General features: G+C 36.3%; 1 protein-coding gene across 2 annotated transcripts in view; it reads right to left on the reverse strand.

Moving 5' to 3' along the window:
* LOC123677201 (zinc finger protein rotund-like) overlaps nt 1-25,784 on the reverse strand; it is a 295,742-nt gene that overhangs the window by 100,541 nt on the left and 169,417 nt on the right. For both annotated transcript variants that reach the window (XM_045613771.1, XM_045613772.1), the window contains exon 4: nt 14,644-14,755. In XM_045613771.1, the coding sequence (XP_045469727.1) occupies nt 14,644-14,755 (112 nt within the window). The remainder of the gene's footprint in view (nt 1-14,643; nt 14,756-25,784) is intronic.

Here is a 25,784-nt window from a genome sequence, read left to right on the forward strand (position 1 = left end):
TTCTGCATTCGAGGCTTTTCAAATTAAATATTGATAGTAAGATACTATGATCGTATCCCCCAGGTGGGTACAGTCCATCCTCAAGATATGAAAGCCACTTCAAAAACCTTCTTTGTACAGTCTCTAGATGGTGAGCATGACAGTTATAGATTGGGCGCCAAATGAGGCAACCATACTCGAGCTTACTTCTGACCAACGCGTTAAATAAGTGAATTATTGTTGACGAATTCTCAAACGATCTAGAGTTCCGTACAATGAAACCATATATTCTACATGCCGATAAAGTAAGCTGAGTAATATGTGGTATGAAAGAAAACCTTTGATCAAATAACAAACCCAGGTCCTTGATTTCAGTAAGCCGAGAGAGATTTATACCCCTAATGTTGTAATCAAACAGATGCACTTCCTTCCTCCGCGTGTAAGACACTACGCTACATTTTGATACATTCAAATGAAATTTATTGCTGTTACACCCCCTATTGACAACATCCATGTCTTCCTGCAAACTCAAACAGTCATCAACAGATGAAATTTCCGCATAAATTTTGAAATCATCAGCATAAGCTGACTTCGAATTCTTTATTATCTGTAGATGGTCATTAATAAATAAGATAAATAATAGCGGTCCCAGGTTAGACCCCTGAGGTACTCCCGAAGTACTACAATTTTCTATTTGAACAAATTGACGACGATTACCCAAATAGGATTCAACAATATCAGTTAATGCATTCGAAAAACCGAAAAGTCTTTTAATTTTCGTAGTAACAATTTCATGATTAATCTTATCGAAAGCCTTTTGAAAATCAATGTATAAAACATCAACCTGTCCTCCCAAATCTAATTTATCATATACGAATTGCGAAAACGTAATTAAGTTGATCTTTTTTTCATGAAACCATGCTGTTTCGCTGCAATACTACTTCGAACTCTAGGATATATGGCGTTGAAAAAAAATGATCATGATGTGGAGATATGTGAGAAATGAAGAGAATATCGAAGCTTGAGTCGCGTTCGATATCAGTGGAAAACTGTTTGAGTTGAGCCCTCAAGTAGTTTGATCAAAGGCCGGAAGATCAGTTTGGATATCATGAATCAATCACAACTATTGGCCATCTGCTGCAGTCTGCGTTAACTCCAAATAAGAACCGAGAAAAACAAGAATGCCTTGAATCGCCAAAGTGCCGAATTAGCCTCCTCGTGCGAAGAACTTGAGGGCAATTATCCGAAAACATCGTTTGTAATTGCGTCTGGAGGTAAATAAGATAGAGGTGTGCTCGCGTATTGTTCTTTCAGGTCGCGCCATTGGTGGTCTCTTAAAAACTGCTGTAAAATAAATCTAAACAATGAATGCTTCACCGAAAAGGCGCGACGGAGAATTCTGAAGACTGCTGCTATACACACACCTTATGTGTGATCGTTGTAGAAAGCAATGATACTAACGAATTTGAGACTTGGCGTTAGGATCTTTTGAGCGCTCGTTCAATCTTCAGCCAATTGCGCCTTCGGACACTAAAGAACTGTATATAGGTATAGGGTGTTTTTTTTCGAGGTATATAACTTTAAGTTGGCATTGCTGTTCAAGATGGCGACCGATTTAACAGTTGTCAAGTGATTTATTCTCAGTTTGGTTCGGAAATTCATCATGAATAGACTCACGCCTGAACAACGCTTGCAAATAGTGCCATTTTTTTTTTCGAAAATAATGGTTCTGTGCGGAAAACGTATCGCGCACTACGTCCATTAACGATGAAGCGCACTTCTGGTTGAATGGCTACGTCAACAAACAAAACTGCCGCATTTGGAGTGAAGCTAATCCTCAAGTGTATGTCGAAACACCGTTACATCCAGAAAAACTGACTGTTTGGTGCGCTTTATGGGCTGGTGGAATCATTGGTCCGTACTTCTTCAAAAACGATGATGGCCAGAACGTTACAGTCAATGGTGATCGGTATAGAGCCATGATTACTAACTTTTTCATTCCTGAATTGAACAACCTGATGTCCAGGAGCTGTGGTTCCAACAAGACGGCGCAACATGTCACTCAGGTCGTGCCACAATCGATTTATTGAAAGACACGTTTGGTGACCGCCTAATTTTACGTTTTGGACCTGTGAATTGGCCTTCAAGATCTTGTGATTTAACAACGCTAGACTACTTTCTGACAAATCAGGAGGTATTGAGACGAGCCGGAGTGGAAAGACAACTGCTGAACATCGTAAGGCAGAAAAAAGTGTCTCACTTGGGACATATCCTACGAGGAGACCGTTACTCTATCCCTAAACTTATTATCCAGGGTGAAATAGAGGGAAGGAGAGGCCCCGGAAGAAAACAACACTCTTGGCTGCGAAATATTAGAGATTGGTGTGGAGTGCAGGATGCAGAGACGTTATTCCGAATGGCGCAGAACAACATGCTAACTTTGGCAGCCATTAACTGAAGAGATGGGATATTGACCCCAACGTACAAGTTGTATATGGGACCGGAAGAAGAAGACTACTTTCTGTGGAGCTATGTTAAGTCATTGGTCTATGCGGATGAGCCACAAACTCTTGACCATTTCGAAGACAACATTCGCCGTGTTATTGCCGATATACGGCCACAAATGTTGGAAAAAGTTATCGAAAATTGGACGTCCAGATTGGACTACATCCGCGCCAGCCGTGGCGGCCAGTAATCATATTTAAAATATAATGCCACAAGATTATTTTGCGGATAAATGAAATTCTTGTCAATCGAATAATCCATCTTTGTTTTATTGCAATTTAAAGTTCTATAGCTCTAAAAAACACCCCTTATATACCTTCATGAAGTGATTAAAATGAAAATTTTTTCTTGCATGCCTTCGGAGATAAATTAAATTTTTCTTGAACTATTTGAGAAAATAAGCATTGGAATTTCAGAGGATATTGTGCTCGAAAAATTTCAGTAGTGAAGTTCGCGGGTATATCCTATCCGCCCCATAGAGTAATAAACATAGATAGAGGAAGCATATGCAACATGGTTTGATTACGTTGTCGGATTGATATATAATTTCAAATTCACAATATAACTATTATTTTCTGCTTCGATTTTTTTCTCACTTAGTATAGCGGGCATTCTAAAATTGACCGGACTTTGACGGAATTTTATGTCTGGAAAAGATTTATCACATTAATAAAAAACTATATTCCGAAAATCATTTCTTTCGATGGCTATCCATTTGCGAGATATAACTAATTTTTTTTACGGATTTTCAACAGCCTGTATTTTTCCAACCTTGTCGAATCGGAAGAAATGGTGGGGGAAAAAGTGTTCCTCTGACCTCAGAAATCTTTGGTTGAAATAGATGTCCAAGTCAAAGACTCAACCTGTATACACGGTGATTCACTGGGATGGCCTATTAGACGTTTATGGAAAAGTAATCATTATTTAGAGCTGAAAATTTGCATATTGGGGTTTGAGACAATGATCTTTCTCCCTAAAATATTTTCAGATCTCTACAACTTCCGGTTATACCAAAAACAAACTACTACTTCCCCATTTCAAATGGCACACCCATTATATTATGTCATCATTAGATAGCTTTTTTGATGACAACATGCAATGTGCCATACCTTTGGTCAAAACTGACGCTTCATGAGTTAATAGAATTCTTATGAAAAAAAATGGTGCCGATGAGGACTCACATTTTTTTAAAATTTTTCGGCAGAAAAAGCTTTTCAAAAAAATTTTTTTCTTTTTGATTCTGCAACTACGTAGTATTACAAGACTGTTTGGAGTTTGAACCAAAAATGTACAGGGTGTTTATAAAAAGATTATGTACTTGGACAACTCAAATTCATCAAAACACAAGTTTTTTAGATTAGAACCTATATTTTTTATTATTTTAGTCGATTCTACGCATAAAAAGAGTGGGGGTTACTTAAACAAAACCTATACCTTAAATGGATACGTTAAGAGAACCTTTAATGAGGAAAAACCTTAATTTATAACTGTGTAGAGTAGTCTGTGACTTTCGAAAAACATAGAAAGAAACTAAAATTCGTGAATCACCCTGTATGTTTGTCCGGATTGGCGGTTTATAATGAAAAAAGATATCAATGAATTACGATATTTTGTGAATGAATTAAGATTCAGGTCTTTTTCCAAGTTGAAAATTTTCAGATGAAGTTGGAGTAAGGAATAAAAGTATTTAAGTCTAGCGCAAAATTGCCTATTAACTCTGCTTTTGAACAACGTAGCCCGCCATCAGAAAACTCTCCACAGAGCGTTTTTAACAGCAGTTCCTGGTGTCTAATGAATTTGTGTCGAAATAGAATGACGTAATTTTCTAGACATCGTGCATTAGTTATTACTGGTCATTATCATTTATCTTGATATCAATTTTGACAACGAAGAGTTCCACGAAACGGATGGCGTGTACGCTCGAAACATAGAAGTGTTCATGGGCGTGCTTAATCATACTTCTCTCTATGTCATATACTCCAAATTATTCAAATTACACGTTTATTACGCCTTCATAATCCATAAAATAATTCGAAATCGTTTATTTTTTAGTTGGTACTAATTCTCATAACGCATCCGAAATTCCAAACTATTTCTTGATATGAACTTTGATCCCAAAATAATTATGCACTGGTCCATTTTTTCTTACAATATTTATCTTATAAGATAAAAGGAAAAAATAAATTATAACTTTTTCTGCATCAAATCTCTTTCCGTATCAAGAAAACGTATATTTATTGCTAAATTCGTAAATAAATGGAAATATAAAAACATCTAATGAAAATAGTATTGTTTTTAACTCATATCAGCAATTTGGACGCATTCTTGATAATGAAATCGTTAACTACTACAAATCAACTGTGTTCTTTTGAGCTTCATCTATATCATTCGTATACGACTTGTCATTCTTCACCATTTCAAAGCTGTTATGAATGAAGCTATTTCACTTCTCATTTTGCAATCTCATTCAATGAATCTTCATGTATAATTTCAGAGGGAGGCAATAGTTCAAAAAAAAAAGGATAATTGACCACACGTGAATTATATACCTTCATTGGAAAGAACATAGTATGTGGATTTGCATATATACTACATATGCTTGCTATGATTTTTATTCATAGCCTTTAATGTAAAAAATAATGATTATTCTAACCAATATGTTGAATAGAGAAAAATATCATACAATATACATAAGAATTTTTCCACTGTTATCCAAGAAATAAATAATAATATGCTTTCGGATATATCAGGCTCTGATTTTGTCGATTCTTAGATATGGTACCTTCAGGGTATTCCCGGAGTGGAGGTTCAAAGGAAAATGAGAGATTCCTTGGATGATTTTAAGAAAACAAAGTCCCATAAACATGGGCGCGCAAAGGCTTTGTTTTCGGAATACAGGGTTTTTCTATTAGTCTTAATTTTTTTGTGATGAGTATACCAGTGTATCGAATTCGCAACAGATTGGGTGAATAAATACCAAAACTTATAATTAATTCATTCAGGACATCTTACTTACTGCAACTTTATAATAATTTGGCTTATTCTGAGGATTACTAGTGAATTGTAAAAAAAAAAAAATTTCTCGAAATCGGTAGCCGATTCAACAAAACTAAAAGGAACCAAAAAGTCTAGTACAGAACCAAAGTTTCTTTTTACATTTGCCTGAACTAAAACTAGCAGTAGTCCACAAAAAAGTTCTGCAAGAAAGAAGCGGGCACAGTTTCAGAAGAAATATACTAACTGACAAAGAAACTGCACCCGTTATAAGGCATTCTTTATAGCGGGTGTTTTTTTTCGAGGTTTATAACTTTAAGTTGGCATTACTGTTCGAGATGGCTACTGATTTAACAGCTGTTAAGTGATTTATTCTCACTTCGTTTTGGCAATTCATCATGAATAGACTCACGCCTGAACAACTCTTGCAAATAGTGCAATTTTATTTCGAAAATAATGGTTCTGTGCGGAATACGTATCGCGCACTACGTCCATTTTATTTTGTTTAGCGATGAAGCGCACTTCTGGTTGAATGGCTACGTCAACAAACAAAACTGCCGCATTTGGAGTGAAGCTAATCCTCAAGTGTATGTTGAAACACCGTTACATCCAAAAAAACTGACTGCTTGGTGCGCTTTATGGGCTGGTGGAATCATTGGTACGTACTTCTTCAAAAACGATGATGGCCAGAACGTTACAGTCAATGGTGATCGGTATAGAGCCATGATTACTAACTTTTTCATTCCTGAATTGAACAACCATGATGTCCAAGAGCTGTGGTTCCAACAAGACGGCGCAACATGTCATACAGCTCGTGCCACAATCGATTTATTGAAAGACACGTTTAGTGACCGCCTTATTTCACGTTTTGGACCTGTGAATTGGCCTCCAAGATCTTGTGATTTAACACCGCTAGACTTGACTATTTGGAAGACAACATTCGCCGTGTTATTGCCGATATACGGCCACAAATGTTGTAAAAAGTCATCGAAAATTGGACGTCCAGATTGGACTACATCCGAGCCAGCCGTGGCGGTCATATGCCAGAAATCATATTTAAAAGTAATGCCACAAGATTATCTTGCGGATAAATAAAGTTCATGTCAATCGTATAATCCATCGTTGTTTTATTGTAATTTAAAGTTCTATAGTTCTAAAAAAATACACCCTTTATAATCAAATAATTATCAGCATTCTTGAATCTACATAATTAATTCCGAACAATACCAATAACTTCTTCTGTCTCAGACTATCACGATTCGTGCAAATTCCGAACCAAATTCCCAAAAATTAAAAACACAAAACAGTCCCTGCGAACTATAGAATACCCCTAATAACAACAGTGATCGGAGAGGCTGAAATTGTTTAACCATCGTGCGAATCTCAAAGATTGCTACCTCAATTAACCAGTTATCGTAGGTATTAAAACGAAGCGTCAAGGTAAAGACAACTCCAATGCCACGAAAGTATATTCATCAATCGTTACACCGTCGTCACAAATTATGGTATCGGTTATGGCTAATAATAATTCATAGAATCATGACGAACTGACACGGCAGGTGTTGATGATGGTGGTCTGTGCGAAAACTGCGACATGGAGTCTAAACTGGCGATGGAAGGTTAAAAAATGTTTTCCGATAATATGATTCTGTATTGTGGGTACAAATGAAAAAGAACAAATCAAGATACTTATGATCTGCTTTCTGATATCTTATTATTTTCATAAAGAAATCGAGAGATGTTTTTTGTCGGAGTCTTATATTTCTTGAGATGATCTCAGTGATAATCGAATTTGGGAAAAATCAAATCAAATCAAATTTCATTCCTTCGAAAAATAAATACAATTTCAATCATACAATCTGCAAATTATTTACCCTTCATGTGAGGATGGACGCACCTGAGTACCTACTCGTGTGTGCTCTCCATCCTCCATTCGGGGTGTTCTAAGATATAACAAGATTTAAATATTGCAGGACCGAGATTAAACACACTTACTTTTTTACATTCAAGATAAACATTTAGTCTGATGATCCTTCGAGCAAAATATACTAACAAAAATCAAGACAGAAAGAGAGAGGCAGAGAGAGAAGGAACCCAAGAAGAAAAAACACAAGTTACGCTTATAGCCACTTCTAATCAACCAAATAATTTGAAAATTTCTCTTTTCATGATGAAAACTTTGATTGAGTTTTTGTATACATTGATATTTGAAATATTTTTTATGGTAACTGGTAAGAGATTAAACATTTTGGGGCCGTGATAGAAAACACACCTCGGTGTGTAACTCTTTTTGAAGGATGGTAGAGTTAAGCATGAATTTGTCACGAATCTTGTAAGCTTTTTCTTGTCTTCCTGAAGAACCGATCTGTTCTTGAATACCCAGAGTAAACACTGGCTTATATAGAGATCTCTTACCTTCAGTAACTGAGTTTCTCTATACAGATATTCCGTGGACAACCTATACAACGTTTTTAATTGCACAATGAGAAAATAGCAATAAGTCAACGTTACTCTGAATGAAATTTTCGTTGTAAACAACTTTTTGACAACTTTTGTAATAACGCTCGCTCCTCACAATCAATAACCCTGTGCATCTCAAAATCTGGTCATAGTAAAGCCAATACTGATGTACCTTATAAGAGTGTACTTGAACGAAGATGATAAAAAATTGGGAAACACCATGGACGACTTATTCAATTACAGGGTGAATTATGAAAAAAACAAATTTCATTTTTAATAATGTTCGACTCACCACGTTTCTAACAATAATTTTTATTGAAAACCACTCTAAAATTGTCACCTTACGAGAAAGTAATATTTGTCGCGCAAATGTGTTTCGTTCAAGATGTTCTCCTACGAGAAATTTTACTTTGAAGAAATATCATATGATAACTATAGTTACAATTGAATAGATGGTAATTGATAGTTAGAGGGCAAAAAGATTCGTTTTTTGCAAATTTTTTCAATTTTGAGAAAATTTCTCTAATTTTGATCGGCTGTATCTCGGTTGATTTTAAGTTTAGGAAAATGTTAATGAATACAGAATTGTAGGTAATTTAATTCTCTATAACTTTGAAGATGAACGTTTCGGTCGAAAACTATTTAGTTCAGAAGTTACAAAAAACCGGAAAAAGTTTGAAAATCTTGAGATTCTTCGGCCCTCCTAGTTAGCGCAGGGTCCTTGTGTTGGATAACTTGAAAGACTTATCTGACAAGATCCCCTAACAACCTGTAGACATTTCATTGAGTCAGAATTTTTTTCCAGCAGACTCCACTGTTTTGCTCTGTCTACTGGACTACATAGACATTCTTGTTCGAGAGGTCATATTCTACAAAATGAGAAAATTCAGAAAAATTAACCGGTGATCATGTTTCCATAAGGCTGGTCCTTTCAATAGTTATCAACCGATCTAGCGCTTTTGAAGCTATCTCGAATTGTTCGTTTTCGTATTCTTGCTCGTTAAATACTATCAGCACAGCTTAAAGACCGAGAGAGAGATGCATCTTCGACACCAATGATAGGCCATCGGCAATCAAGATCGCCGGATTATCGGTCCGTTTGCGGTTTCTCTCCACTAACGGAAAACTAATCCGACCTTTCTCGTCGGTCCGCAGGGCCGATGACCATAAAACAAGTTATACAGGAAATCGAGGCTCGCGATTTTTTAATGGTCGACTTCTATGCCAACTCCGCGCGCGTCCCGCCGCGCCAAAACATTGCACGTCGACGTGGGCATCCGAAATTCGGACGCCGCGGGGCCCTCGCTGATCGCTCTTGGTCGGAAATGGTGGCCATCAAGGTCGCCCGAGATTGGTCGCTGCGAGGTCTGGCCCGATAACGGCGCGATTAGATCGAGACCTTGCCGTCCAGTGACGACGCTTCCTAGTCGAAAAGACGACGAACTTGGGCTTTCTAAATCGCGAATTCCTTAAGGGTGTCCCTTGATTGAGGAACTGTAACGCAACAAGGCTAGCAGGGATGTTTCGAACTGACTTCTTGCGACCTCATGGTCATTAGGTCTTACTTCCTGAAGCTAACTGAAATAACTTCGTGACCTTCTGCAAACGTGAGAAAACTGTCGAAATCTACTGATTTAGATTCAGAAAATTGTCAGTCTGTCGTTAAAGGCTGTAGGTATATGTCTTAAATTCTCACAAAACAGGACTTGTTGGAAATCACTCAGTGACCAGCAAGAAGAATGATGTAGATACGTTGAAGTAAACATACCAGTCTTTTTTTCCTGAATGGTTCAGAATTATTCTGTGAGTAGTTTCCTTCAAATTTTGATTTAAAAGAAATCAATAAATGTTTTTTTCATTGAAGATGTAGATGTGGATTTTCATTGTATGCTATTAACGATGGAAAACGATATCCCCTATCACAAGTAATAAAATCTTTACAAGAACTAACAAATACTACGCTGGAATGGTTGAAAAACTATCATTGAACCCTCTCAAGACCGAACTAATGATATTCAACCACAAAATTAGCACTACTTCTACCAACATCACTATCTACCAACTCAACATCTCTCCTAAAGCTAACATAAAGTACCTAGGTTTTCAAATAGACAAAAGCTGAATTTCAAATATCATAGTGACTCGGTTAAGAAGAGGGTATTCTCCAGATCTGAAGTTTTTCGCTGCCTTACTTACTGAAACAAAGATATCAACAAACAGTCGCCAAAATCTATAAGAGTATATGTAGACCACTTCTCGATTATAGACACAATCTCTACTTGGGCTGTAGAAGACCAATCATCAGAAAACTACAAACAGCAGAAACAACAGCAATGAGGAAAATATGCAAAATTCGCCATCCCAATAATCCATTGCACAACCCTCTAAACTCAATGCTAACGTACTTAAAATTGAGCCCATTGAAGATAGATTGAGTAAACTATCCATGAAATTCGCCCAAAAGCCGCACAACTGGGAAATACTAGGACCACACTTGAGCCATCGAAGCCAGCATTTCAGTTCTAAAGCAAAATACCAACTGAAAACAATCAAAGAACATCTCGAGGAGTTTAGGGACAGTACTGGGAGTTGCTGATGTCCACCTTATCTGTTCAATTAATCATTAATTGATTCACCTCTAGTTGCTAACTTTTTTTATGCCTTAATGTAACTCGAATTATCAAATTAGTAACCTACAGACATTTTTTTAAATCGAATAATTACATTTTTGTTAATTCACCTGGCTGCAGGACTAATACTGTCGATGGCCAATTGGCCTTAGGTCAATAAATAACATTTGTTGTTGTTTTGAAAACGATATCACCATTTCTTTTTCATTAAATTTACCTTACCTTTCACGTGAGTCGTGAACCTAAAGAAAAAAGTCTAAAGGTGTTAAATCACAAGACCTCGATGGCCAATTGTTATCACCTCTTCAAGAAATAGCATGAAATTATTCTCGCAAAATAACGATTTGATCGTTGCTTTTTTCACGTAGCGCCCTCTTCTTGATAATTGATGTCGCCTACGTCAATATCTTCCAATTGTCGTTAGTGGAATGCCTAATTCCCAAAATCGACGAGGAATCGACAAATCTGGGTTTTTGGTCAACAGTACGGACTGCACCAGCAGAATTCTCAGTTGTTTTTGAGTGAAGCTCGCGGTTTCTATTCTTCACATCACAAGTTGTTAATTTCAAAATATAAAACTTATGTCGATGAATCTCAGTATTAGTAGAGGATATGTGAATAGGGCATCATACATTTCAACGTATGATGCAAGAGAACAGATAAAAACCTTTGCAAACATCTATCTCCCGTATAGGTCCAGTGATTGGTTTATGTATTTATATTCAAAATAACATGACATTTTATAATCAAGGGCTTCTTCTTCATTCAAACAAAAACCTTTATCCCTTCTTTTTCATCAGAAGTTGACAACGATATATTCAAATTAGCGAGCCCAAGAATCTCTTTTCTAATCAAAAGAGAAAGATACAACAACAAAATATTTAAATTACAAAAATACAAGGAAAATATGACAACTTCTTGAGATTACTAGCTTGTTCCAACAGCTCGAATTTTTCAACCAGATTCATTATTGTCAACCAAGAAGATGCTTCACGACGATCAAAAACTGCTTCAGTTGAAGGTAACTACAACAGTTCAACCATTTTTGTAATTGTGTTGTGTTTACGTGTCACTTGTCATAAAATGACTGCTAACTAGATATCGGGCTCGTCAAAATCAGACCTCTTATGGGAAAACCCTTTAGTTTCCTTCAAAGTTTTTTGTCTGGATATAAGCTGCTCGCTAATACATGCTGAAGATGATTACAATAGATCTCAGAAGTGGAAAAGCCCAATTATTTCTGAAGATATCTTGAGAGATTCCAAAGAAGAATTTCCAATAATATTCGATCGGGTTGAAATGAAACGGAAAGATTGGGAGAGAGGCAGAGATATATGAAATAGTTCATACAGATATCGAGATACTCTCTACCCCAACATCTCCATTGAATGGATTAGTCAAAAAACACAAGAGAACCCATCAATAGTGGTCAGCTGATGAAAGCGACATATTTTCCAATACTCTCAGAGAAGTTTAATAATCGAAATCCATTTAGATTCCCGCAAGGTTTCAGATAGAAAGAGATTATTTAATCGAACACGAATATAATGTCTGACTAAGACTAATGAATTTCGTAGAATCCTATACTAACTGTCATAAAAAAACTAGTGATCTCATTATAGGTTTGTAAATTGTACGTAGACGAACCGAGAAACAACAGTATATTCCAAAACAAGTTGCATAATGGGGTCCTATTCCAACACGAATGCGAAATTCGAATACCGAATGGACAGAATCGAATGAGAGGATGGATTCAGTATCTACATAAGGGATATGAAAAACTTCATGAAAAAGACTAAGTACGAAATTATTTTCTTCAACTTGTTGATATACCTACATTTCACTATTACCGCAAGATTATAGCTGCATGGTCAAGCTATGAATTTTTCGCTTCATTCACTCGCATAAGCTTTCATCAACTGATTAACATCAAATACCATCAATTCGATTGGCAGTATAGAAAATTACGCTTCGATGTTTACCCAATAAACTTTCCATTTAACTCGATTATCGTAATAACGAATAAATTGTTTTTCATCGCTTAAAAACGTTTTTATTAAAACGTCTATCTATTCAATCGTCATCTCCGTTTAATTTTAAGCCATAACAGTAATTTTGTTAACATACCTAATCGTTATCGATAAATTTTTATAGAACCCTCAACAGGATAATGATAAAATCTATAAATTTACAACAAACAGAAGCCACGTCAAAATCACCGCAAATTTGCATCAAACCCGCATCGGAGCGATGAAAAAACGCAATAAAAAACACGTAAATATACTAAATAAATACCGAAGGTAATTTATACCAGGTAGAATAATGTAATTTTAATAAGATCAAGGAGTCAGTTGGTTTTTGCCATCTCTAGAAGGCGGTTTGGTTATGCGAAAACTTGCATGTACAGAGATGGCTAGCGATGGGGATTTTTGTCCGGTTGTGTTGGTACCCGCGCTATAATTTGACGATATTACGGTGACTTGGCATCGATACAGACAAATTCAATAAGCGCTGTTGAATATTTATGAGTCGGAGTTGGCCATATATTATTAGAATGGTAATTCTTCTAAGGAATGAATTATATCTTTATTACGTTCTGATACAGGTGCTGTACGAATTTTGCCAACCTTGAGTTCGCCAAGAACGAATGTTTAATTTCGCTAATGATGTTTGCGTAACAAAACGAGGCAACGTTTCCGCATGTCGATTGCAGGAAATATATTTCGGTAAAATGTACGGGGTGCATTGATAAATATTTCAGTATTGTCGGCATTTAAATTTCAACTCCCATGTTAATAAATGTGCCTAAATCTATAGTATATTTATTTTAGCAATATATGACGTCACGGATAGCGCATCGGAGATCCAACAATACTGGGTGAATTTTTTGAGTTGAATCTATAAAAATCTCGAAAAGAAAACATCTTATGAAAATGTGGAAAAGTCCACAAGTGCTATTGCTACAACTTCTCTGGGAGTCACAAATGGACGACATTCCAAGATTTTTTGTATATCAACGAAATGTTGTATCATTAATGGACGCCCCTCGTAAATACGTTTTTTCCGTACCGCTCCATTTGCATCCTATTCACTCATAAATTGTATAACTGTATCTTTATATTTAATGGCGTCCAGCAAATTGATCTAGGATTTTTCAGGAGGAGATTTCTGGTTTCAGAGTGTCTATCTATTGTGACTAGTACAACTATCTCGACGACTTTTCTCTAGACGGGATTATTTACATCGAGAGATTCCTTACGTAGGTCGGCGAATGTGCTGAAATATACGCCGCTCAACAATTGATGTGGATTTTTATATCGAAGGATAATACTGAAAAAATTTATTCGTGATGTAACTAATATTATGTCCTAAACATTTGAATTTTGAGCCAGAAATGGTCTATAAGGATAAGGTTAGATTAATCGATGACGAATTTGTCCTCGAATTAGAATCTGTCTGTCCGTTCGTGAACACTAGTATTCGAACGGAGGACCTATAGATACTCGTAATTTGCAGGGTAATTTCTGATCTTGAAGATCGTAAATGGGCAAAATCCGACAAGGGGTTCCGTAAATATGTCCAAAATGTTGCTTTTTTGTTAATTTCAAGTGTGTACGTTTTTTCGTACAGGCTACATAGTCTCTGTGGTGACTGACTGTAATAAGTTAACACATCAGGTTTACAATGACAATATTTGCAATACTGATGATAATGGACATTGCCAGAATGTTGGAAGATTTAGAATTGAAAAAATTATCCCCCAAAAGGATTGTATATAAGGTGATATGGATATAGTCCATGAAACCGACCTCAGGAGCTCCCATGAATATTACAATAAATAAGTTAAAAGCAATTCAGGAGATGATAATACCTTTCATTTATTTACCGAATGAAAAAAAATTGCTTTATGTTCGAATTATTCGAGTGTAATTAATTTTCTATAGAAGCTACAGGAAATTTGAATAATCTGATAATATCCATTTAAATTGTTGGGTAGTATAGATCTCTCGGAGTCTCCGTTAATTGCGAAATCATATTTGTCGCTCGCTTGCGGGCTGCTGGATAGGAAACTTACCTTTTCCCATCTGGTTGTGCTCGTTCATCTTCGCCTCGTAACCCTGTTTGTTGATGCCCATGGTGTTCCTGGTCCAGTTGGTGTAGTCGTCTTTGACGTGCTGACCGCATTGCTGAAACGAATAAAACGAAGGATATTTTATTAATTCAGTAATAATTATATTCATAAATAGCGAAAACACCGAGTAATGTGAGGAATATTTAAGAATATTCTGTTCAAATTTTTCAATTTAAGCCCCAAAGTTGAATAAGACCCATTGATGGTTCGAAAACAGTGAATTTTTTGACAGAATTAATGATAAAATACATAAAAGGAGATATTTTTTCATATCTTCAACCAGAAATTCAATGTGCTATAGGGTCAGTCCGTCCCTGCAGGTCTTTAATACTTATGAAGTAAGTATTGGTAACAAATAATCACTCATATTTTTATTTATTCAAATTGCAAAAGTCACCAAAATCGATTGAGTAGTTATCACAAAGAGACTGAATTATGAGTGTCATTTGGAGGCACATATCTATTAAAAAAATAGATACAAGGTGTTAAAGTTTTTTCTATTCTTCAAGTTTCTTTTCATAACTCCTTCCTTTCATAAGATATTCAACTTAATTTGGCTTACTTAGATATACGTATAATTTGTTTTCATCATGTGATATGCTAATTTTGAATGCAAAACTGCAGTGTCCGTTTCTTTCCTCCAGAACATTTTTTTGTAGACCAATGGTAATTTAGAAAAATGTGAAATCAAACCTTGGTCCAGTAAAACACCTTTTGGTTTCTTGTAATTTTGTCGTCTACTCGATGGATGAGTTTCTGTCCCATAAATTCTAGTCATTTCTACGAAAAATTGTTTATTTTGTCGTTAATTGTATCGTACTGTGAAATTTTTAACGTGTAAACATGTACTTATATTTTGACATCATCTGTATATACTTGAGATGAATATATCTATCTATCTATTTATCTATATCTGCTTCCGATTTCGAGAAAAAAACTCAACAATTCTCAAGTAGGTTATCCAAATTATTCGGTTAGTAAGATGTGATGAATAAATCACTTTTTTTGTACTTACAAATCTGTAGCGAATATTAATAAAGATCAATAAAATTATCCAAGGAATCTCTCATTTTTCTTTGTTCTTCCAATACAAGAGCACTCTGTATATACACAGGGTGAATCTTTGACTTGTACATATATTTTAACAGTAGATTTCTGAGGTAAAAAAAAAACACTTTTTCCTTCACCGTTTTTTCCGATTTGGCTTAGTTAAAAAAATAAAAGCTGTTGAAAATCCATAAAAAATGGAATTTTTAGTTAAATCTTGCAAGGAAATGATTTTCGAGATATAGTTTTTTGTTGATCTGGGAAAAAATCGAATCGGCAAAAATAGTGAAGGAAAAAAGTGTGTTTCTTTTGACCTCAGGAATCTTCCGTTGAAATATATGTACAAGTCAAAGACTCACTCTGTATAATAATAAAGTTTTCTATACAATTTATAAAAAATTATAATGTTTTTAACATTAAGATGGTTTTTGCAGCCGATTTGAAACAGTTGATGAAACAATTATAAAAGTAATTAACTCATGAAAGTAAATTTTTCTACAGAATTTATGAGAAATTATATCGTCTTCAATATCAAATGGTTTAGGGAGCATATTTAAAAATATCGATGAAACAACTGAAAGAGTATGTAATTCACTTATAAAAATGTATATTTCTACAGAAATTCTGAGACATAAGGTTTTTGATATGATTTTGCAGCAAATTCGAAAATGTCGATGGAACAATTATAAATGTAATTCACTCAAAAAAAGAAGATTTCATCAGAATTTCTGAGGAATTATAAGTTTTCAATAACGAATAGTTTTTGCAGCAGATTTCAAAATGTTGTTGAAACAATTATAAAAGTAATCCACTTGTAAAAGTGAATATTCTTACAGAATCTCTAAGGAATTATAATGGTTTCAATATTGAATGGTTTGCAGCAAATTTAAAAATGTTGATGAAACAATTATAAAAGTAATTTACGTATAAAAGTGAAAATTTTACAGAATTTCTGAGGAATTATGTTTTCAATATTGACTGGTTTTTTCAGCAAATTTTAAAATATTGTTGAAACAATCATAAAAATATTTATAAGAGTACTTGATTCAGAAAAGTAAATATTTCTACAGACTTTCTGAGAAATTATAAGTTTTCCATAACGAATAGTTTGTTTTTGCAGCAGATTTCAAAATTTTGTTGAAACAATTATAAAAGTAATCCACTTGTGAAAGTGAATATTTTTAAACAATCTCTCAGAAATTATAATGGTTTCAATATTGGATGGTTTTTGCAGCAAATTTGAAAATGTTGATGAAACAATTATAAAAGTAATTCACTTATAAAGTAAAAATTTTACAGAATTTCTGAGAAATTATAATGTTTTTAATATCAGCTAGTTTTTTTCAGAAAATTTTAAAATATTGTTGAAACAATCATAAAAGTATTTGTAAGGGTATTTGATTCAGAAGTAAATATTTCTAAAGACTTCCTTATAATGTTTTTGATATCGAATGTTTGTCGCAGCAAATTTGGAAATGTCGATGACACAATTGGAATATCCTTTTATCCCGCCAACCCCCTTCACCCCCGTCAACTCTCTCGCAGCTCGACATTTCCAACCGTCTTCCAGATATCGATTGATTTATTTATTTTCTCAGGAACGACGTTCCGTCGGAAAATACATATACACATATTTCATGCCGTCTATGTCCTGATGTATTTTCCATCCCAGGGGGCGAAAAGCGCTGTCGGAGACGACGTTACCGTCAATTTTTGCCGGCGAGGAAAATACATATTCGCGGAATTGTCCGCCCGTCAGCGGCCCGAACGTCCTGCCCCACCCTTACCGAATCGACGATTCACGGACTCGTAAACGGTTTTTTTTCCGTCCGAACAAATTGAAATTTTTCCGTCGATTCGTTTCGTTTCGCAAACACATTCCGCAGGATTCGGGGAGAGAGATCTTGGGCGGAGAGAATGAGAGGAGAGAGAGGCTAAGGGTAAGAATATGAAGGAGAAACGATTGATCGGCGGCAGATCAAAGAGATTTTGATTTCGCTACATCGGAGGCTGAAATCACTCGAAAAATACAGAGTATTCCTAAATGAAAATAAGAGATATCTTCATTTTTAGAGAGAAAAAAAAAATTATAAAGATGGGCCAGCTAACGCTTTGTTTTCAAGATACAAGGTGTTTCTTGCAGTCCAACTTTTTTTTGTGATGATTATTATACGAGTTTCAGAAACCTTAATGAAACATTCCTAAAGATCGAGTATATGAGCATCAAAATAAATAATTAGTTTATTCATCACAGCACCCTTACTGGATTTCTATGGCAATTTTATTTTCCTGAGAATTTCGAGAGAATTGTTTGAAATTTTTTTCTCGAAAGCAGTAGAAAATACGATAAAACTAAAAATATTTTTTTACATTTTTTTCAAACTACCAGTGGTCCCACCAAAAAGGCGGAAAAAAGCGGCCACCAAAAAAAATATCACCCTGTAGATTTCCAACCGAAATTGGAATTTCACGTGATGCAAACTCCGATTTGGAATAATTATGCAAAATTTCAGTGGAATATCTCGAGAAATGCAGATCATATGAGAAAAAACTGATAAAAATTCAAACTTCACTACTCTGTATCACGAAAGCAAATTCCTTGGAGAATCTCTCAATTAAGGGACACCCGGTATACCTCGCATCAAAAGTCATTTCACTTGAGCATTTCAACGGACAAAATTTTTTTTCCAAAAATAATGGTTGAATGTATAAAGTTCATGTATGACAAATTCTCAATCAATTCAAAGAATGAAATGTAGTTGCAACAATTTCATGACAGAAAAACGGGTTTCTATGTTATGATGCTGACATGTAAAAATGATATGCTCCTTTGTTTGTTCCACAACAAAGATAAAGCTTGAACAGGTTCCAAAAGAAATACATATATTCAATTTAATTAGTTTTTCCAAAAGTCGATCGCTTTTTCATTAAATTCGTGAAGTTATCGAGGACAATACAGCTGCAAATGTCCGAATTGGTGATGGAAAATTTCATGGATTTGGTGCTCAGCCGTAGCTGTGGCGGGCATTTGGCTTATATCGTTTTCCATCGGTAATGGCACACCTCCTTTCCATTTACGATGAAATAGACATCCATTGATTTCTCTTAAGATAAACTCGTTTTTTAAAATCAAAATGAAAACCATTTATCAAGGCAGATAGGCTGTGATGGGATTAGGGATTCACGGTTTTGCTTGAGCTTGAGTTGATTTCAAATCAAGCGCAAGTCAAGTAGTATTTTTCAATCTCAAGTCAATCAATGAAAAAAATATGAAATGAGAAGAAACCTTTTATTTATTGAACTTATTGTATAAAAAAACCGAAAATATCAACTTTTTTGAAATAGAAACATGAATTTAATCAATATAAATCATAACAAAATGAAGAAAAATAAAAAATAAAGTTTCTTACTTTGTTTGATTTCATAAGGCATCTTATAGATTTGTCGCCCAATTATTGCGGGTTTTTGTAACTGTAAGAGCAGCTCTGGAAACTTGACTTTCAACAGGAGCTGAAGGTTTTAGAAAAAACTACAAAAATAGCGATGCTGGCGTTGATGAAAAATCCTTGGCCATTATGGCCAAGTTTGGAAAGCTATTTCTTAAAATACCAAAATCTACCAATAGCCTTCATAGAAATTTGAGAAAACTAAAAATAAAGTCACATTGGCGAATGCTTCAGTCTCTCGGCGCTCGAGGAATCCCCTTATTTAGTCTATGCGCGCACGAGATTGCAGAAATATATTCCGTACGACGCGTGCATATCAAGCTCTAGTAATATCAAGTAACTTGATGTCAAGTCAAGCAATAAATATCTAAAATCAAGTCAAGTGAAGCTCAAGTATGTAACTTTTCACGAGCTTGATTCTCAAGTCAAGTAGTTAGTTAAATTGCCAAGCAATTTGGCTTGATGAATCCCTAGTGGCATAGAACAATTTATTCAACACCGATTTCAAGTTTTACTAATGCGAATGTTTTGAAATTTTGATGGCTCATTTACTCCATGTTTTCGTAATTGAAATTGTTGGTATTGAAGAATGTGTCGATTCAGAATCATCAACAAAATCAAATGAAACTACCTATATGGTGAAACCATTCCATTGGAAGCTATCCATTTCAGGTGAGCGACTGAAAAAAAAACGGTCTCAATTTCGTTTTTCGCCGAATAACCTCCCTTTTAGGGCGAGGTGAACAACGGCCCACTCGAAACGTTTTCGAATCGATATGCCCAATTTCATTTCCACCAGGTACCCTCGACGAAGTTCTGTGCCCATTTCTCCGCGACCTCGACAAGAAAAACGCCGGGTAAGGCGTATGAGCGTTGTCTGGTTGCCTTGGTTACGGCAAGGTCATGTCCCCTACCCCCTCCACGACATCGGGTGTTCCCCTACCACCGGTCAGATGAACGTGCAGTGGGGGTGGGGATACGTGTAACGACCCATACATCCGTGGTGTTTTGATAATTAGCAATTTGGCAAATTGAGTCGTAGCTGATGGTTTGCAGGCGGTGGAAACGCGAGGAAATTGCTGGTCTGAAAATGAATGTCAAAGCTGGAGTGCCATACTTGGCACGGTTCACTGAGGTTATGGGAAGACGTAACATGATTTATCTGAGATTTGAGAGAATAAACTTGTTCGAAGAAATCTCTTTGGTTACTCAAAACCTTATTATTTCTCTTTAGATTTTGACGAAGTATGCTGGAGAGATCTTAATCAAGGTGTCCGAGATTCTTCTAGAAATTCTCCCCCGCCCTGATTCGATAAGGGTTCTAGTCAACCTCAACTTCACGAGAAAAATCACTAAAATTTGTAGAGGCTGCTAATTATCATGCTCCATACAGGTTTGAGACAAGATAGATCAGATGTTCTGAAGTGCTAAGAAAAACATTTGATATCAAAAAATTTATTTTAGAATTACCTTTTTAAACGTTATTGAAATTTACTTATAGGGATGATAACGGCATCGGTCATTTTGAAAATATTGGAGGCAATAATGGAAGAAAAGAAGATCATACAATTGCATAAGTTTTCGAAGCCAACCTCCACTGTGCAACACAAGCAAATGCTCCGAGTGGTGAAACAACTCACGGATGGACCAAGTGCTTTCCAGTTCGTGTTGTACCAAAATGATAACTAAATACCTACAAGAAGCCATCTCAAGACTCCAATCATGGTTTGCTCGATGGAGAATCGAAGTGAACCCTTAGAAGAGTCCTCTTCGGTCGAAAGAAAAAATATCCCATGGACACGTGGTAATGTTCGGTAGGAGGATCAAATGGAAAAACGAGGCCAAGGATCTGAGAGATACAAGAAGCTCACTACACGTCACATCGGCTGTGACGCATAGTCCGATCTGCAGAAATTGTAGAAAAGTCGTGCAGAATACAATCTTGAGATGAACTGTAAGTGAACTATGGTTCGTCTGCAACCTATAACGACCACAGCGTAACCCAGTTTACAAATAAAGCAAAAAATCAACCAAAACTCCCTCATAAAGAAGGCTTGCAACTATGATGAAGAAGCAGCTGAGGAAACTAGAAGTTTTTCTTTTTTTTTTTTTGAAGAAGTACGGACCAATGATTCCACCAGCCCATAAAGCGCACCAAACAGTCAGTTTTCTGGATGTAACGGTGTTTCGACATAGACTTGAGGATTAGCTTCACTCCAAATGCGGCAGTTTTGTTTGTTGGCGTAGCCATTCAACCAGAAGTGCGCTTCATCGCTAATGGACGTAGTGCGCGATACGTATTCCGCACAGAACCATTATTTTCGAAATAAAATTGTACTATTCGCAAACGTTGTTCAGGCGTGAGTCTATTCATGATGAATTGCCAAACCAAACTGAGAATAAATCACTTGACAGCTGTTAAATCGGTCGCCATCTTGAACAGTATTGCAAACTTAAAGTTATATACCTCGAAAAAAAACACCCTATAGTATTCTTAAACTAACAATCTTTACTGTAAAATTTACGGTGTGCTGTCAAATTTTGCCCTGAGAGCCATAAACATCAATTGGTACTCTTTGGGATGTGTGTTACCATTACACTTCAGTATATCTACTGCAATACTTCTGCGAACTTTCGACAACAGGCTTATCGAATGATCATTTTATTAAAAAACAACCATTTAAAAAACATCCTAGAATCTATGCACTATTTCCTAATAGTTTTACAATACCGATAAACGATAACAATACATAAACAACCCCTCCAACATAACATGTTTAGGTCCACGAATGGTCTCTCGAAATCACCCCCGGGTCCAATTCCAACAAGTGTTCCAGTTCCGAAATTTGGGTCAGCGACACCGCCATTCGGCGGTGAAACAAAGCAAATGGAGCGTTTTCGAACGCTTCGCAAGGGGTTTCCGTCTACGAATTTATAGACGGGGGTGTGGAATCCCCCTTATCTTATACGGATTCGCAGATTTCGTATGCTGGAATTTGTCAAGTCGCCCTTTTTCTCTCCCATCCCAGCACGTAGTGAAGTTTGGCTTTTATGAAACGGGGTTTCTGACCTGTTGAATTTTCGTGGTGTGAAACAGTAAGAAGATAGGAAAGGAGAGGTTTATTCGTTGGATGGAGAATTGCAGTTGGAGGGCCTTCATGATGGTCGTCTTTATGGATTTTCGGTACACCGAACAGAAGAAACTTCATCTTTCCTGCCCTAGGCTTAAATTAAGAAGAAGAAGAAGAAGAAGAAAGAGGTTTCGAAGCAAAAAAACCATCTGGCTTCAGAATTTCCGATTGAATAACGAATTTCTCAAACATCAATCTGTGTTATCATCATTGATTGGCTCTTCGGGTTGGATTTAGAAACATCCAAAGAAATAACCCTTGGATGTGAGTTGAAGATTGACTGGGCTCGTTCTGTTGTGAATTTATTATAATTTGGAATTCGATATTGATGTACACCTTAACGTTTCTATGAGAATTATCAAAAGAACTATTAGCTCTATACCTTTACATTGGTTATAGTGTAGTATATCCAAAGTCACTTGAACTAGTCCATAGAAACGCTTGGCCAGATGTCCCTTTGAAGTGGATACCTCGATACGCTAAATAACGGGGTTAATTTGAAAGTATTGTTAGGCAATAAATTCACTAATCCCAAAAGGAATTTCCAGAAACTTGAACAACCCTTGTATAATCGAAATATTTCGGCTTCTTCCAAGTGACTTTGGATATACTATACCAGTGCTATCACATATACTTCCGCCTCATATTCGTAGTGAGGTCGCAGTCAAGAAATCTTGGGAAAAAATTCATTTCTCCCGAACTTATTTCCAATTGTATCTTACCTCCCAGATACAAGAACTGCCAGATTAAAGTCACGAAAACCTTTATGGATTAATACCTTTCTTCAACCTAATGAAAGTGACAAGGAAATTTGGCGTTCGGCTTGTAATGTCTTCAACAAAAGTCTAATCGTGGATCCTTCAGAGGAAGTTCTAGGTTTCAATCTTCCTAGGACAATTTGGTGTATTTTAAATTGATTTAGGACTGGTCATGGTCGTTGCAAAAGTATGCTCTTTAAATGACATTCTATTGAAAGCCACTAGGTGGTGTAGAAGAAACCATTGACCACTTGGTGAATACTTGTCCAATTTAAAAATTTCATGGTGGTTTCCAAGATATTCATTCAGCTTCAGATTATTTTTAGAATGAGTCGCTAACTTCAAATCAATATAATGGAAACTAACATTTAGTACTCCTTTCTGGTTCTTTTTTGTTTTAGGATTTAATTATAAAGTCGTCAACCGTTGGTGAAAAGGAAGGATGAAGAAGATTCTGTTTGGATGAAGAGGAAGCCTTTCAATATTAAGATGTCAGCTTATTCTGTTAACAAATACACAAACAAATCACTGCATCTATACGAGGAGACACAGTTTTTGCTGAGGTTGTTATTTGTCCTCTTGTATCATAAGTTGAAATGTATATGATGCTCCGTTTACATTTCCTCTGCTTATACTGAGATACATCTACACATGCTTTGTTCTTTGGAGTTGATGATTTTTTCTATTACTCAATCTCAAAAGAATATTCATATTGGAAAACTTTTACAAACAACTCTCCAACAGGGGCGTAGAATCTGTGATCAAATTTTCCATCCAATGTCAAATCCCGGTATAAATCGAACAATAGGCAGCCATAACTCTTATCATCGAGCCCTCCACCACACCACACACCTCTCAGCTGTTTCACCCCCTCCTCATTCATAACCCGGATACTGCCTCGCAGATCAACACGACCTACCTCACCCCCTTTGATCTGGACGACTTCGGGAGCTTCGACGCCTACGCGGACCCCCACGCAGACTTCCTCTTCCCCCGGGACCCCCCCGCATCAGACTTGTTTACCCGGCTATGATGGCGTCTCCTAGGTGGGTAGCGCTGCTGCTAGGGCATCATAGAAAACATGGGAAGGTCAGGGAATGACGACGGGGATGTTGAATGCGACGCAATAACCACCTCCAGAGGGGTTTTCATGTTGTTACGTTCGATAATGAGTTTTGAGTTTTTCTTCGCCGCCACCGGTTGAAGCCCCGTCAATTTTGTTGGGGTAGGTTTCCAAGCAGCGAGATATACGTATTGGGAGGTCGCGTCGTGACGCTGTCGGATGAGTGGGCGACAATAACGACTCGAGTTCTCGCTCGCAAAAAAAGGATGTCGCAGAAGAAATTCATCGGTTATTCGATATCGAAGTTAATTATTTTCGAGTTTTTTTCGAAGCCACCTTCAAATTCACCCATCGAATAATTATTAATGGTTCAATAGATTTCTGTTTGCTGACGTCACAACACAGCTTATGAGGATGACATGTATTTGGCAAAGTGCCAGTCTTTCTGAAAACTTCGAAGAAATTGATTGACTATGTTATTTCTCTAATAGTGCGCCTCAAAATTATGGAACAAATTAATTTCCTCAGAAGAAAAATATTCCGCAACAAAATCTTGAAACAGGTCAATTTTTGTTTAACTTTTACCAAATTTTTATGCATTTATGAAGGATTTTTTTGCACCCTGTGCCATCCCCATCTTCTTTGGCCCTCTTTCATCTATAGACATAGGCCTCTTTTTCCATGCTTCCCTGTCTTTTGCTGATCACATCCATTGCTTGCCGGCTACATTGACTATGTCGTCTATCCATCTTTTTCTCGGTCTTCCTATGCTTCTTTTTGTCTCCAAAACGTCACTTTGTGTAACCATCTCTCCACACTCTGCCTTGTAACATGTTCCACCCACTGCCACTTAAGTTTAGCTATTCTACTCATGATGTCAGTTACCCTGGATTTTTTTCGTATTTCTGTGTTCGGAATTCTGTCCCTCAAGCTGATACCCAGCATAATCCTTTCCATGGCCCTTTGAGTTACTCTCAGTTGTTCTGCCACTTTTTTCCTTATTGCCATAGTTTCTAGACCACTGGTAATATACAGCTGTCGTAGGTTTTGCATTTTAAGTGAAGAGAAATATTTTCGTCCTTAAAGATGAAACTCAGTTTGCCGAAGGCTGCCCATGCCAATATTTGATTTTCTTTTCCATGATGGGGTCATCCCCATCAACCCTCTAAATTTTTTTAATAGAGAAAGTGGGTCATGTGGTACTTTTTTGGCAAGGTCTTTGTATCTCGAAGAGGTGATCACAATTTGGCCACGTGAAAGATGAGGTCAATGCCAAGACTCCACAATCGATTGAAGACCATAAAGATGGAATGAAGTTATGGCGGACATACAGCCGAGAATGTGCGAATGATCATCGAACAATTCATAAAAAAGATATGGTGCTTGCAATGGTAGCCTTGGGGGCCATTTGACTCATATATAATGGCATACCTTCCCGTTCAAAATTAAGTGAACATCTATTGATTTCTCTCAGAATGTATTTTTTTTTAATTTCAAATTCATTTTGGGCCTTCCCAGAAATTAGCAAATAGCTAAGTAGTATTTTTGACATCAAATATACCTATAGGTTTAATAGATTATCTCATCGTAGCTTGATAATGCCTTAAACAACATTCGAGAATTCACTCCTAAGCCTACA

This window comes from Harmonia axyridis, chromosome 3, assembly GCF_914767665.1.
Source record: "Harmonia axyridis chromosome 3, icHarAxyr1.1, whole genome shotgun sequence".
Taxonomy (NCBI): domain Eukaryota; kingdom Metazoa; phylum Arthropoda; class Insecta; order Coleoptera; family Coccinellidae; genus Harmonia; species Harmonia axyridis.